Here is a 15999-nt window from a genome sequence, read left to right as displayed (position 1 = left end):
GGCGAGTTTGGCTACCATGATGTAGTCATTATCGTCCCAGTCAATGGACCTGAAAACCTCTAAGATCTACTCCTGGTTGATGAGCACTTGCTCGCTCATGTCGGGCAAGATGTCTGGGACAAGCTCGTTGAACTCGAATGTGACATTGTTGTTGGCGTCCATGTTGGCTAGAAGGACGTGGAGTTGGTCGCCGGAGGACTTGAGACCAAGTGAGCGAAGAAGGGCTAGGCCAACACCATTGGCGACTCCCCCGAGGGTTCACAGAGTACACGAACTCCCTGAGGGTTCCCAAGCTCTCGAGAGTTCCAACATTTTATCCTCGTGGCGTTTGGAGGCTCAGCCTCAACCTCAGCCTCAGCCTCCGCTGATATAATCGAAATCTCCACCATAACTTCCTCATCAATACACTTTAGTTTCTTAATAGGACTCAAAGTAATCGAAGTTAGTGAGACGGAATCATCGTGGTTGTGGTGCCACTTGGATGGAACTACCAGTACTTGCCGTGATACCCCTCGCTGAACTCGATCGCCAAGCTGCACTGCTTTCCCTTTCCCCCTTCGCGATTTAGGCTTAACACAGAGTTGTGATTCTGCTAGGGCTTCAAAAGGTAACGCTAGGCCAGGCTCCAAACAAGGCCCACTTGAACATGATTTAAGCCCCAAAATTTTCTCCACTGAATCAGGCATTATCAACGACGATTTTGAGACATCTTGTAATTGCTTCCCACCTCTTGTGATGGAAAAATTGAGGAATTCAAGCCCACCAAAGACTTCGCCAAAGATGGAGTACCATCATGTTCAGCAAGCGCTGCCTCACCAGACAAAGATCCTTTAGTCATATTCTGTTTAAATTCACCTATAGGTTTATTATGAATTAATTCTCCTCCAACCCGTAACCAAGGACCATAGGGAAATCCATCAGTTTCAAACTTCTCCTTGTTTTTGTTCCATAACAAACAATTTTGATCACCATGCCCAAATAAACCACAACAATAATAGAATTGTGGTAACCTCTCATATTTAAAATGAATCCATGCGTAATCTTGGCTTCCCATAGAAACTCTCTTACCACGTGGTAATGGCTGATTAATATCCAATGAGATCCTTACTCGTACAAATTCTCCCCACCCTAGTTGAGACTACTTTAAGTCGATATCCTCAACTGGACCCAAAGTCTCTGCAATCTTCCTTGCTGCCCTAGCATTCATCCCATCCATTGGAAGATCATAGAACCGTACTTAGAAATAAGCCATAGATAGAGTAACCTTTGACAGCTGTAACGAACCATCATACTCTGCCAATACCACCAAATTGTCATTGAACATCCATAGACCATTATTCATAATACGCTCATTTTCTCCTTGTTTTGCAAAAGAAGCCAATAATAAATTATCATCCATATCATAAATTTTGAACCTAATAGAAGGGCACCATAAGTTCTACATCATTGTCCTGAAGGCCTATTTGTTGTAAAACTTCCCAGTTAGAAGTTTGAAAAGGAAGCATTGATCTGTTGCAAAAGTTTTATTCAAGTCCCAATGATCAAATAAATTAACCGTTGTTTTCTCGTGTTCAGACAATGACAATTCCTTCCATTTCTCATAAATATCTTCCATCATTGCAATGAAAAATCGATGAACAAGCAACAAACAATTGTGATTCATGAACTGAAACTCATACCCAAGCACTTCAACTATAAAAAAGACTCTTATTAAGAGAGAAATACACTCTCATGCAAAGATAGAAGAAACAACTTGAACCAAGATGAACTAAGGTGAAAAGCAGTTAATGACAGTTACACGAAATTTCCCTAAATCGTCGGAGCTTTTTCGCCAACTCACTGAAATTGCTACATAGTCCACTCTTGATTGCTCTCTAGAAAACACACTTTAATTGCAAACAAAACGTATCGTTTTATTTTTTCGACGTGAGAAACGATTGCGTGGCAGTTCCTCAATTTGGTTGCAATAAGCTTTTTTAAAGGATGGTGCTAGTGCTAGCACAAACTTATAGTTTTTTTTTGTCATTTTCTTTTAAATATTTTTTTAGGATCTTTATTCGTTAAGAAAAAAATAAATAAAAAAAATAATTTCATTAATAATTACTCTATTAACCACTAAGTAAAAAGAATTAAAATTAAGAGATTAAAACACTCAAATGATAACTTTAACCGATAATATTGAGGAGCTAAGTAGCGTTTTTCTTATTAAAATTGTAGAGGTATAGATTAAGATTTCGTTTGGTTATGCAATTCAGATGAGATGAAATATTTTGTTAAAATTTAGATAAAATATTGTAATAATATAATTTTTATTTTGAGATTTGAAACAGTTAAATTATTTATTATATTTTATATATAAATTTAAAAAAATTATAATAATTATTCAAAATAAAATAGATACTTTGATTACAAAATCAAGCCCTAATTTAATTTGCCACCCTAGACCATTCGACCAAAAAAGGGGGCGGGAATTACCTGCAGAAAGCTAATTGACCAAATTCAGATGGCGCCCCAAAGCCAAAACGCCAAACGGCCAAAAACCATAAACGAAAACACGAAGAGGCAGCAATCCAAAGAACCAAAAGGCATCATTCGTTTTATTCATGCAATCCAAGATCAGTTCATTCTTCAAACCATCTGCTTCTATTGGACCCAAGTCGCTGATTTCTGACGGCGACGACGATGACGACGAATTGACGTATTGGGAGAAGAAAGAACATCATTTTTTCAGTACGTACTCGCGTAGAGCTCAAAAACCACACAGGTATTCTACGATGTCTGAGTGTTTCGATTTTCATGGTTTCAGTCCAAGAAACTGGATCTTCATCTGTCGTGCCCGTTTAATTGGGACGAGCCCGTTTGTTTGGCTGCTGAGAAAGTTGGTGAAAAATACTTGTTCAGATAATAACATTTATTATTTAAGTTATGCAGCTGAGCGGTGATCTTGATATCTGAGTTGTTTCACGAAGAGAAAATTAAACATTCATTTTTCCCACCGTTTCTCAGCAACCAAACAATACGCGAATTTATTTCCGCAGATGAGTTTGTTTCGAAAATAAACGTTGAACTCTCGACAATATTGATTTTGACGAAATTTCTGGTATTCTTTTTGGGGTTGGGCGTGTTGTCAAACGAAGTGAATCCAGCACTTTAGGGTCAGTCAGCCAAACGCTGAAGAAACCCATTTGCGATGATTCGTGTCTAAAGCCGCAATCAACGGCATCTGGAAGACCAATTAACAAGAAGAAGAAGAGAAGCTATGCGCAGTTCCATTTAGATTTGGGTCAGTCTGATTTTATCCTACACACATGTTCCGAATGTGGGCTCAAGTACGCTGCTGGAGAGGAAGACGATGAGAAGGCTCACAAGGCATTTCATAGGGACTATACCCATGGGATCCCGTTCAAGGTATATATATCGCTAAAGTTCAAGTCCATTTGTGTTTATTTGGCGTTGGAATACTATGGTTTTGTAAGTAACATTATAAAGCCACCGCATCATATTGCAAAGTATTCTAACATTGTCATGTATTATGGTAATCTAACATTCCTATGGTAATCTACAGGGTTGGTGCAATGAAAGGGTTATTCATATGCCTTGTACTGAAGGGGATCGAATCATTTTGGTGTTAGATTGTGACCCTCCAGCTCATAGGAACAAGGTTCGTATTTATTTAATTTTGATGGTTAGAAATTGATAATAAGATGGTCTACAATTTGTCAGGCTATGTCGGTGGGTGTGCACATAGAGACTTCTTCGGTTAGTGTTCCTCAAGTATTGAATTGAGACATTATTGTATTTGCAGGTTGAGGAAGTGGTAAAGATGATGGAGACAGAGCTTGGAAGTGGATGGATTTCCCATAGGAGCTGTAAGGTAATTGTCTCAGAAGATTTGTTTCCCGGATCTTCTGTATGAAATTTCTTGAAGATTCTTGAATAGTAACTGAATCCTTCTAAAAAAGTTGATAAACGCATGAATTTTGTGCATGCATCTTGAATAACGTAAACTTTTTATGTAGATTTTTTGATGGCTCCATGTAACTCTGCAATGATAGAATGCCTTATCGTCTCAGCTTACATCTGGTGGATTTTTGTTAAGATTTCTACTGGCTTTCCATATGCATTGGCTTCTCATCATTTGATTCTTGCTGTTTGCTATCTGAAGTTGAACAATGCTAGAGTAGGAGATGATGCCTCTAACTAAAATATCTAATAAATTTAGAATTGAGGTGTTGACTACATTTCTTTGGTGTTGCCACCTATATGATGACAGGTGTATCTGTTTATTTCCTCTCAAAGGATTATAGGATGTCTACTTGCAGAACCGATAAAAAAAGCATTTAAACTTCTCACATGCTCAGAGGATGGGCGATCTGATGGTACTGCTACAAAGGGAATAGCAAGCCGGAAATTGACCACCCTCCAATTTGGGGTTATTAGTTTGAAAAGGGAAATAAATAAAAGAGTCCCTTCTCTTGATTGTTCTGAGGTGGTGGATGGTCATCTCAATGGAGCAATTTTCTGTGAAAATAAAGCTGTACCTGCGGTTTGTGGAATTAGGGCTGTATGGGTCACTCCCTCAAACAGAAGAAAACACATAGCCAGCCAATTACTGGATGCTGTGAGGTAAGTTCTTGGGCATTTTACAATTTTAAGGCTATTAGGGTCTCATATGCTATTTCCTTCAAATGTAGGCAACTCATGTGAGCGAAATAAAGGTAGCTAGATCTACTAAATGACTTGGGCCTATCCATCTTAATCACAATTATGAATCGGATATGCCCTGTTCTTGTGGTTATAGGCAGTAGTTGGAACCTTGGATGATTAAAAAGCTATCTTCCTTTTTCTTTTTTGGTTACTGTAATGTAATAAGTAGGGTTTATTAGGTTTCTTTCAGAGCTTCACACTTTTTTTTTTTTCTTTTTGGTGACAAATGTGTGAAGACTGTACATGTATTGCCCGAGTCTCTTTCCCAAAAAGGATAATAAAGCCTTTAATCTTCTCATCATTTGCATTCCTTGAATTAGAAGACGGGACTCATTGCTTTTTCTCAATGGGTTGCCAATGTGTTTTGCACTGGGCTGCTCTCTTACTTTTGTGCGTATTGCAGGAAAAGTTTCTGCATGGGTTTTGTCCTTGAACACTCTCAGTTGGCATTCTCCCAACCAACCTCAGCTGGAAAGGCGTTGGCATCCAGGTATATTGGCACTGGATCTTTCTTGGTATACAAAACCAACAATCTGGACTCATCGAGAGTAATTTAATTATAAATATGTCGGCTTAGTTCCATCACTTTGAGAACAACGGAACGTATTTCAGTAGTTGATTTGAAATTAGGCTGTACTGTGGAAATCATTCAAAACTACAGAAAGTAGAGTTTCTCTTTTTTTCTAGGTTTCAGAGAATCGTGCAACTTCTAGTTCTTCCTAGTTAACCAAATATTATCTGGCTGTTGTCCAAATCACAAAGTTGGGTGCCAAGGATTTCAGTAGGAGATAAAACCAATCCACTCTGCTCAATTTGTAATTACCTTCCAAATTATCCAATTTATACATTTTCCTCTAAAAAGACAATTTACCTTTAAAGGAACTCATAAAAGGCAAACATTAAATTAAAAAAGAATTTAAATAAAAGTTATGCTAAAGTAATCATTGCCAAAATTGATAGTGGGATGATTGTAAATTGGGTCGTAATTTAAGGGTAATTTGTGTATTTTTCCTTGACTTATATATATTATATCTATGTCAAGTTCGAAGTTCTTGTGAACTTTTAAGGTATCTTCTCGTTTGGAATTCCTACTATTCTGCAATTCATCTCCAGGTGAATCGCAGGTTTCATGCGATTTCTAGTAAATTCATCAAGTTAGTTCTAGAGCACCTTTGTAGAGTTTATGTACATGTGAGATGATACACATTGCAAGTGAAACTTTTTTGACCATATCTTTTAATTATTTGGGATGAAAAAATGTTAGTCTGATACGTTTGCCGTTTCAAGTAAAAGCTAATCTACGCAGCATGGTGGCGGATGGAACTTGTTGTTCCTAGGGAGACTTTTTGCAATATACTCTTCTTCAGGGGGGAAACTATTCCTGATGGATTGATCTGGTGGAAGGGTTTCCTAATTCCTACTGTTCTGCTTAGCTTAGTCATGCTAGGTAAATGTGTTGCTATCATTAATTGCTTTCATCATGAAGTTTGGTTAGACAACTATAAGGGAACTTTTTCATAAACAAAATTTATTCATATATAACTATAAAAGTAGTGACAAGATAAGGAAACATTAACTCATAGACATTGAATATTTATTACTCCATTCCAAACGGTATTTGGGACATTAACTCATAGACATTGCGATGCGATTCATCCAAATAGAACAATCCTTTTAATTAAATTTAAGAAAACTGTAATGATTAAGGTTTGGTTTGGTTTTAAATTTATCTCAATTCATCATTATAATTTTTTTAAATTTTAATAAAAAATATAATAAATAATTTAATTTTTTTAAAATTTAAAAAAATAATAATATTTTAATAATATCTTATCATCTTAACACAGTTAATCTAAATAAAATAAATTGAGATGTCCATCTCAATTCAAATAAGGCCTATATTTCCTATTCCTTGTATTGAAATTGAAGATTTCATGTCAGCATGTCAATAATAAAGGGACAAAAATCCCTTCATAAATAATATTCTCTCAACAATAAATTATATATATATTTATGTAATTATGGCAAGCGCGAAAATTTACCTGATTATAAATGCAATTTCGATCGGCTCGACCGATGAAATAGGGAACTTTTCCCACTTGATAGCAAGAATACACATCGTTTTACTTTACTGGTTAACTTGGGCGCCAAGCTGCGGATTACTTGATATGGTACTAAATATCATTCCATAAATATCCCCCACCGCCTTAATATATTTACCGTTTTGCACCCAAAACCCCACCACTCTCTCTGAACCTTTTATATAAACCCCTGTCCGCACCTTTTCCCTGTTTACTCCGTTACAAGCCCCCTTGGGCAGTCCGTCTCAATCTTGCGGAATCTGAAGTAGTCATGCCAGAGATCGAATCGAGAATGGTGGGGATCGCCGACGGCGTCTCCTTCCCTGTCGTTTTCTTTGACGGCGAACGCGAGACGAGCATCGGCGACGTCGTCGTTCACCCGTCGTTGGGATTCAAGAACTTCCAATCAATCTTGAGCCGCAAGATCGGAATCTCTCCGCATCAGTTCTCGGTCTACCTCGCAGTGAAGTACCGGTCGGAGACGCTTCGGAAGATCCCCATCACCGGGAAGGTCAATTTTGCGGCGATCTCTCGCGAGAAGGACTGCTTCTTCCTGGTGATCCTGAAGCGATCGAGGCGCGAGAGGAAGCGAAGGACTCGGAAGGAATTTCAGGAGGAAGAATACTACGCTTCTTCGATGAGCGTTGTGCAGAGAAGGAACAAGAAGGTCCCAGTAAACGTGATGCTCCTGCGGCGGGACGCCGGGACTGAGGGCCAAGCCTTTCCAGGTTACGTATCCCCGATCGTGGATCGGGACGGATACGAGAAGCGGGTAAAGGAGCTGCAGATGGAAAGAGAGAGGTATTTGATTAATATGGGTCTGAGCGGCTTGTCTTTGGAGAAGGAAGATAACGGTGGTGTGGGCGAGAGAGGGGTTGCAAGAAACGGTGTCGTTGATGTCGAGTGCGAGGAATGTATGAGAGCCAAGCAAATAGGAGACGAAGTTGGGTTTCATGGGTGCGTGTACGATACTGTGACTGTAGGGTTCAGGTCTCCGGCGGGTCCGATTGCCCGGCCCGTCAAAGGATCCTCTTGAAGTTTGAATCTTTTGTCTTTTTTGCCCTTGGAGTGTTTATAAGGATTGATGTATAGAAGGGGGAAGGAGGAGGACGAAGCTGGCATACCACAAGTGAGGTAAGCTGCCGTGTTAACGGAAATGTTTATACTTTATAGACGATATATGATTATAGCCTTTTTTTTTTTTTTCCCTATTAGGACGAGAGGGTGGGGTAGGCAGTAGAAGGACTGTTCTGTATCCCACGACATACCGTTTTGGGTCTTCAAATTGAAGACAGAGAGAGTGTCATTGTGGAGATTGAAATAAATGAGAAAGGAATGCTATAATGGACCCTTGAATTATCTGTTACCGTTTAGATTTTGCTGAATGTAACGGACGGGTTACATTTGTGAGTGTTTCCAAGCTGGTGTACCCACGTGGGTTATGTGTGGCATGGAATATGTCGTCTTCTTTTTTTTTTCTTTTCCTTTTGGGTGCAATGATTCACACACCTTTGCTTTGCTTGAATGACCATTGACAGGTTCAATATACCTAAATATGCCTAATATTATTCGTTCTGAGACTTCTTTCTTTCCTTCTATTAAGATTGGATGAGGGCCTCCTACTCTTCCCACTGGGCAAATTGGAAGTTCCATTCTTATGTTACCATGCGGTCCACTATACTTTTCTTGCTGGAAGCCTGGAAGAGAGAAAATTAGAGCACCCTTTTTTTCTCTCTTTTTTCTTTGTTCTTTTGTTCTGTTTTCCCCTCAAGTTATTCCGTACAAGCAATTAAAAAAAATCCTCTTTTTTAGTCAAACCACGTTAATCTGACATTTATGTGTCTGTTCACGTGTATTTGGAACGATAGTCCCCGCTAATATCTACGATCATTAATGACTTATTTGTATTTGAGATTCGCTTCAATTTGTTTTATCTTATTATTATATTTTTATATAAAATATAATAAATACTTTAATTTTTTAAAATTTTAAAATAATAATAATATTAAAAATAATATTTTATTCAACTAATTTAAAATCATTTCAACTCATCTCTGAATTTAAATAAGGTCTAAATGAAATTATATATGTTTTAAAACTATCTCAACTCATCTCTAAATTTTAACGGATCTAAATGAAATCATATGGATTTATTATAAATGCTAGCTCAACTCTTACAATCCCATTAATAGAGTTGTAAATGAATCAATCTGTTTGATAAACAGATAGCCCGCTTATTATTCGTTTGGTTAAACTAAAATTGAACTTGACTCGTGAAAAAAAAAAACTCGCTCGTGCAAGTAGATACTCGCTCGAATTGTAAATGACATATATCCGACGAAACTCGACTCGAATTGGCGAAGACTCATTAAGGCTTGTTCGTTTATACTCTCGAGTTGATTTGTTAGCTCGACTCGATTAAAATTTAATCATATATTGATAAATATATATACACACCTATGTATATATATACACTAATAATATATATACATATATATATGTAGTAACTAATAATATAAGCAAACTACTTTTATAATTAAATATATAATATGTAATCTAATTATTTATATCTATATAGTGAATATACTTCATAAGTATATTTTATAATTTGTATAATAATTAATTGATAAAACTTAATAATTTAATATATTAGTATGCGGGAACTATATATGAAATAGATATATGCTATCATATTAAGTGTATATACTAATAATATTTGTAGACATATAATATCTTGTTATTTTGGATAAATATCAACTAGTTATATATTAATTATTTATAAATTTTATAATTCAATAGAGATTCTACTTGTTAGTTGTATAAATTTAATATTAAATTTAATATTTATTAATTATTAAATCTTATTAAAAAAAAATCACAATTCGAGCTCGGCTCAACTCAAACTCGTTTGTGGGATAAGCTCGAGCTCGAGTTAAATGTTTAGCTTATCGAGTCGAGCTCGAATAAAAAATTTAAAAAAAAAATCTTGAGCTCGGGCTCGAGTATTTTGAGTCGAGCTAAGCTCGGCAAGTCAAAAATCGGCTCGGCTCGGCTCGATTACAACCCTATCTATTAATATGAGAACAATTGTGTAGATTGTGTGTGTTTGGATATTAAACTGAGTTGATATGATAAAATATTATTAGAATATTATTGTTTATTATTATTATTATTTTGAGATTTGAAAAAGTTAAATTATTTATTATATTTTGTGTTGGAATTTGAAAAAATTGTAATGATGAGTTGAGATTAGTTTAATTTCCAAACGCAACCTCAATTAGTTAGCTTCTAAGTCTTATTAGCAGTTTGTCTAAACTCAACCATAAAATTATTTTCAGTTGTTATTTCAGGTAAACCAAATTATAAGTAATAGTTTTTGAAGCACATATACTATCTATACTTTCAACTAATAAGCCTTTGATTTTTCAAAAAACAAAAAAACTAAAAAGTGTTTAATTTAAGAGGGCTGCTAGAGATATAAAATAATTCTAATTCCATAAAATGATCTTACACATTGATGTAGCGTTTGCCACGTCTCTCCTCTCCTCCCCCATTCCAAACCCCTCATTGACATTGCTGCCTAGCCTCCCACAACATCCTTATTGAATCTTCTTTGCCCATTGTTGACGTCATTGTTGCACCCCTTACCTTCTTCGACCCTCAATGATATTGCCCTTCACTGCAGTCCAATCATCTTCTTCACCTCCATCACCAAAGTCGGAATGTCGTTGTCGTTGCTGTCGCCCCTCATCGATAGGTACGAGATCTCTCTATTTTCTCGATTGGGCTGAGAGGATGGGGAGGAGGGGAGAGGCACAAAGAAAGGGGGGACAAAGAGAAGAAGAAAGAAAAAATGAGAGACGTGGCACACAGTGTGACACATTAGCGTGTGAAGTTCCTATGTCTATAATATTTTTCTTGATTTAAAGGGATTCCTTTAATTATTTATTTATGGAGCAAAAAGTAGGTCGGTTCAATGGTGACTATATAAAAAAATATTAAAAAAATGATAATAAAAGAAGTACTGACAGGGCTAACAATCTATTCATAATTTGTAGATAATTTTAAATATAATAATCTTATTGAATTTAAATATATTAAAATAATAATAAAATATTATTTTATTACATAATTATATACAAATTATTATTTAGCGATAATTTATTATTTCTCTTTTCTATGTAACACTTGCCTCTTTAATATAATTTAAGTATTGAAGCATTTATTTATTATTTATTATTATTTAATATTTTTTTTATTATATTACTATTTACATAATATTTATAAATACTTCATGAGTTGTGCTATACAGAAATTTCATATTCTTACATACTATTTAAAAATATATAATTTTATTTTTTTATACTTATATTTCATATTTAAATGGTGTATAAAAATATGAGGCTAATTTTTAAATTTTTTCATACTTCAGAGCATTGGCAATGGTCTAGTCATTACCAAATCTAAAGTTTGGCTAGAATCTTAATTTTTAGTTATAATATCAATTTTTGACTAGGTGAGTCCACATTGGACTAGCCATTATAAAGTTAAAATAATAATATAATATTATTTTTTTTTATTTTTTTATTTGTAAATACAATTTATATATTTCTTAGATCTTCATGCTTTGTAGAAATAATGTGTCTATTCTATCAATAAATAGAAATAATGTGCATGCCATACATGTTTTACCATTCAAAAATAGAGGAAAGTGATGAAATAATTAAATATTGCTTTCTATTGTAAATAGTAACTAGTCATATTTGGAGAGGACTTAAAATTTATTATTCATCAAGTCTTAAGTTTTAGACCATTAACTAATTTAATATAAAATTTTTTTCTCACGTCTAACTGAAATTTAGACTTACATTAACATTTAACTAGTCTATTATCAATACTCTCGTTACGGCAAACTTTAAGGTTGTGTTTGGATGTTGAAGTGAGTTGAGTTGAGTTGAGTTGAGATGATAAAATATTGTTAGAATATTATTTTTTAATATTATTATTATTTTGGAATTTGAAAAAGTTGAATTATTTATTATATTTTATGTTGGGATTTGAAAAAGTTGTAATGATGAGTTGAGATGAGTTGAGAGTGGTTTGAGTTCCAAACGCACCCTAAAATACTTGTATGTTGCGCCTCGGCTTCCAATCCGGGAGGGTGCTCATAGTAAACACAGTAAAAGTGCCCTTTGGATGTATCATTGGTAGAATATCTTCTGAAGTCATCTCCGGGCTGACACGTGTAATCACGTAGGACGACTGGACGACTCCTTATCGAGTCCATGGCAGGTCGCATCCGTTGCGTTGATCTTCTTCCCTGCCAACGTATCAAACTTTACAGGCTTTTATCTCACGCTTCTATTCGTACATACTTCTTATATTCGCCCTATGAAAGAGACACGTGTTCAAATGGTCTCATGGCTCACCTCCGTAACGCACACAGCCTAATTCCTAGACGTGGAGAGTTTTGGGCTCGGGACTGAAGCAAACGACCGAGTAGTGGCCAGCGAGGAGCCGATCTATACGGCCCCCGATTCCGCTCCGAGGCAAAAAAGGTGAGTGCCGAGTGGTCACGTGACATAAGTACGGCTGTCTCGGCCGAAAGGAACCCTAGACCATGTTTGTTTTACGGTTTTGAAAAGTCGAGGTCTGATTCGTTTCGTAGTTACTATAAAATCGGTTTCTTTGTTTTGGATAAGACAACACGAACCAAACGGCCCTTAGCAATGTTTCTTCTCCTTTGTCTATTTATTTCTAGATAAAAGAGACGAACTTATAACGTCGTTTTGAAAGCAGAGCCCCCTCCCTCTCTAGTCTCAAGTCTCTAGCCTGTCTCAGACCTTGGAATTCTATCTATTTTTCCCGATGTTTCTCTGCTATTTTGGGTTTCGTTTGCAAGAAAACTCAAATCCTTGCTTCTTCTTTTAGCTTTTGTTTATTTTGTGACTGTAATCCCCCAAAGCAAGCCCTTTTTGTATGGCGGAGTTTCCTCCGAATTTGGACGATGGAGAAGTGTGGCTTCCCTCCGATATTTTTCTCAACGAAGTAGTGCCGGCTTCCAGTCTCAGCCACCGTAACTTATCTTGCGTGGACGACCTCGCTGAACGTTTCGCTGCTTTCGCGTTGCTCCAGCATCGCCGAAGCGTTTTCAATGCTCCCCGCAATCTGTCCCCAAACTTGGAGGTCCCTCCACTCCCTTTCCTTTTAAGTGTTTATACTTGTGCTATTGAACCAACTTGCATGGCTATCTAACACTTCTTTTGGTTGTTTTTTGTATTTTGCAGTGGTTCAGACCAGAGGTTCAAAAGTTCGGTACGATTAGTCGTGTGCCACAGGAATATATGAGCCCCAACGGCGGTTATGAAAACACCAGTCGCGGTCTATGCGGGTGCGGAGCCAGGCCCTACTCTCCCGTAAACAAACTGCTCTACGAGTACCAGCTCCTGCAACCATCTCAACCTAAGGTAAAGAAAAATGAAACAAGAAAAACAAGAACCGATTGTTTAGAAAAACCAGTTCTTTTATTAGCCGTCTTTAGAAGTTTTTGCTTTTTGCTTTAATAAATGAGGGCTTCAGATCAAGTTTCTAAAACAAGAATTTAATGTTCGTCATTTCTAGGCTGTTGTTGACGGCTTAAGCGCGAGGGTCCTGCGGAATCGGCAAAACCGCCTTCAAAATCGCCTTTTGCCGTTTCAGGGAAGTACTGGGTTTGGGCTTAGTGGTGGCTTCGTAAAAGAGTCTGGTGGGACAGGTGTCTTCATTCCCCGTATTTTGAACACCTCCGCCACCACAAGTGCCGTCGCTAGTGATACAAGAAAGCGAAAGGGTGAGTTATCAAACCTACGCTTGAACTTTTTTATCTTTTTTTGTTTACTTCCAGCTGTTTTACGCTTGTGTGTTTCTTTAAATCTGCATTATGGGTTATTTTTTTCTTTGCACTTGCGTTCAAACAGTGGAGGTAAAGCATGAAGGGTTTGCTGGGAAATAAGGAAAGCATAGGTGGGTAATCAACTAATAATTAGTCTGATTGTACATGGTGTTTGTACAGGCATCATTTGGGCTTGTATTTAGTTCTTGACATTATTCTTGGTTTTGAAACCCTTATTTTTTCAATTGGTGAAGCCCGTTCTGTGTCTTACAAATTCAGACGCCAGGTGACTGGCTGATTTTAACATGAAGTTCTAATTCCAAACGTTTTGTTTCACATCATATCGGATTCCTTTTGCAAGTGATCAAAGAAACAATGTGAGACATAAGTGCATCCTGCTTTTATTTTTGTGTACCTACCATCGTTTCATTTCATATCGGATTCCTTATGCAAGTAATAATAGAAACAAATGAGTGTGCTTTTACTGTTTCCTGTTTGTATACGAAATGAATTGTCCGGTGATCTGCATTGGATTTGTATGTTTGGATAGTGACATGTTGAGTATCTACTATTGTATTATCCTGCCTGCCGGAGAATGTAGAGAACTCTTTGATTTTTCAAAATGCACTGAAAATGGGGGAAAGGGTTGTGTTCTTTTGAGGGATGTTTGGAAATTATTTTTGTCTCGTCCCACGTGTTTTCCAAATATTACTTAAACAAAAATACTTTTAAACTAATTATTACATTTTTACTTTCAAATAAAAAAAAATGGAATTTTTTTAAATTTTAAAATAAAAATAATAGTAAAAAATTATATTATAATAATATTTCAATTTTATAATACTTTTTATTTAATTTTTTTATCTCCTCTTCCAAAACTCTGGTAAACAATAACTCAAATTATCGTTATTATTTACAAACTATGGTAGTATTATTCACAATATTTTCGGCTCATCTCGTTCCCAAATCCCCTGACACCATCTTCTTTGTTTTGATGGAGTTCATGTTTATATATCTATTCCAGTTATGAGAAATGAACAGGAGATTCAGGTAACGGGGACCTCCCTCAAAGGAATTGATGTAGCCAAGCAAAGGGAAAGTCATCGCTATCTTCCTCCTGAGATGAGTTTGCCTCAGGACTGGACTTACTGAACTCATCTACTACAAACTCGTTTTTGCTGTAAAGTGATCTTCTGGCTTGAGGATGATATTAAGTAGAGCTCAAGGAAAGAAGAATGGAAGGTCAAAATAATCTTTTGGGTATCGTGCAGTAAAGCTAAAAAAATGGAAGTTCAGAGAACTTAGGTTTGCTTTTCTTCCCGATGCTTACCTTTTGTTGAAATAAATAAATAAGAGTGCTTGGAAGGTTGTCTTTGTACGTAGGAAATTGAACTGTTTCCTCAGCTGGGTAGTTTATTAGTAGGCTAATAGTATATTAGTAGGAAAATCATAAATTAGTGTAATAATTTGATATTTCTTGGAAGACCCTCCCTTTATTCTGTTTGTTAGTGATTTATCTTTTGTGGCATTTAATGTTAATGACAGATGGGGGAGTGGACATGCCCCCCAAAAGCTCTTTTTGCCTTTTCGTTTGGTTTACAGACTTTGGGTGAACAGAAATGCTTTGGTTCCGAATGTGTCCCATGGCTTTTATTTATTTATTTAATAATTAATGAAGTATTTTTTAATAATATTATAAATTTTTTATTTTTTTTAAAAATATTTATGATGATTAAAAAATATATAAAAAAATAAAAAAAAAATGAAATATACTATTCGGGATATATTTCGGGCCACTTTTTCGGTGGATTAGCATAACTCTTCAAGCAAAACAAAGAGGAGTTTGATTTTCAACTTTCAAGTACCATTCCCATGCAGAATGGACCATTCCCATAACTCTTGGGTGAAAGACAAGAGGAAAACAATAATGGCCCATTCTGCATGGGAATGGTACTTGAAAATCAAACTCCTCTTTGTTTTTGCTTTGAATCAAATGCGACTCCCAAAATTTCCCCTTTTTTCCCTTGGCAATTTTCATCTAATCAGCATGCTTATTGAGAAAAGGGTAATGTGCTTAGATAGTGCGCGCAAGTCTTTCACATAAAGGAAGATCTACAGTTAATAAAGTAAACTTTTTTAGGTCAGTTTTAGATTTATCCAATTGTAATATGTCCATTTTTTCTGAAAAAAAACCCTTCGGCCATCCTTATCTATTATGTTAGACATGGGCATCCTATGCTATTAGTTTGCGCAGCAGTGGACCTCTTTGCTCATGAACTAAACAAAGAAAGGAGACAGCCAACCTCGTTTACCTTAAATGCATACGAGGGTAGAATAATG

At 36.1% G+C, this 15999-nt stretch overlaps 3 protein-coding genes across 4 annotated transcripts; all 3 read left to right on the top strand.

Annotated features, from left to right (window-relative positions):
* The first annotated feature begins 2480 nt into the window (after window positions 1-2480).
* On the top strand, window positions 2481-5357 carry LOC109009912 (protein CHROMOSOME TRANSMISSION FIDELITY 7). Its single transcript, XM_018990579.2, has 6 exons — window positions 2481-2764; window positions 3138-3408; window positions 3566-3661; window positions 3806-3874; window positions 4274-4626; window positions 5111-5357. The coding sequence occupies exons 1-6, from the start codon at window positions 2604-2606 to the stop codon at window positions 5262-5264; spliced, it is 1104 nt and encodes a 367-aa protein (XP_018846124.1). The 5' UTR covers window positions 2481-2603; the 3' UTR covers window positions 5265-5357.
* A 1464-nt stretch (window positions 5358-6821) lies between these two features.
* LOC118347905 lies at window positions 6822-8342 on the top strand. Its single transcript, XM_035688047.1, has 2 exons — window positions 6822-7922; window positions 8004-8342. The coding sequence occupies exon 1, from the start codon at window positions 7060-7062 to the stop codon at window positions 7822-7824; it is 765 nt and encodes a 254-aa protein (XP_035543940.1). The 5' UTR covers window positions 6822-7059; the 3' UTR covers window positions 7825-7922; window positions 8004-8342.
* A 4150-nt stretch (window positions 8343-12492) lies between these two features.
* Window positions 12493-15260, top strand: LOC109009915. Of its 2 annotated transcripts, XM_035688014.1 has the most exons (5): window positions 12523-12974; window positions 13076-13255; window positions 13410-13617; window positions 13745-13790; window positions 14684-15260. In XM_035688014.1, exons 1-4 carry the CDS (start codon window positions 12768-12770, stop codon window positions 13777-13779), a joined length of 630 nt encoding a protein of 209 aa, XP_035543907.1. In that variant the 5' UTR covers window positions 12523-12767; the 3' UTR covers window positions 13780-13790; window positions 14684-15260. The 2 variants fall into 2 exon arrangements, with proteins under 2 accessions (XP_018846128.2, XP_035543907.1); XM_018990583.2 differs by lacking the exon at window positions 13745-13790 and having other exon boundaries at window positions 12493-12974.
* Window positions 15261-15999: the final 739 nt, after the last annotated feature.

The sequence above is a fragment of the Juglans regia genome, chromosome 3, assembly GCF_001411555.2.
Source record: "Juglans regia cultivar Chandler chromosome 3, Walnut 2.0, whole genome shotgun sequence".
Classification (NCBI taxonomy): domain Eukaryota; kingdom Viridiplantae; phylum Streptophyta; class Magnoliopsida; order Fagales; family Juglandaceae; genus Juglans; species Juglans regia.
This window is presented reverse-complemented; position numbering and strand designations above follow the sequence as displayed.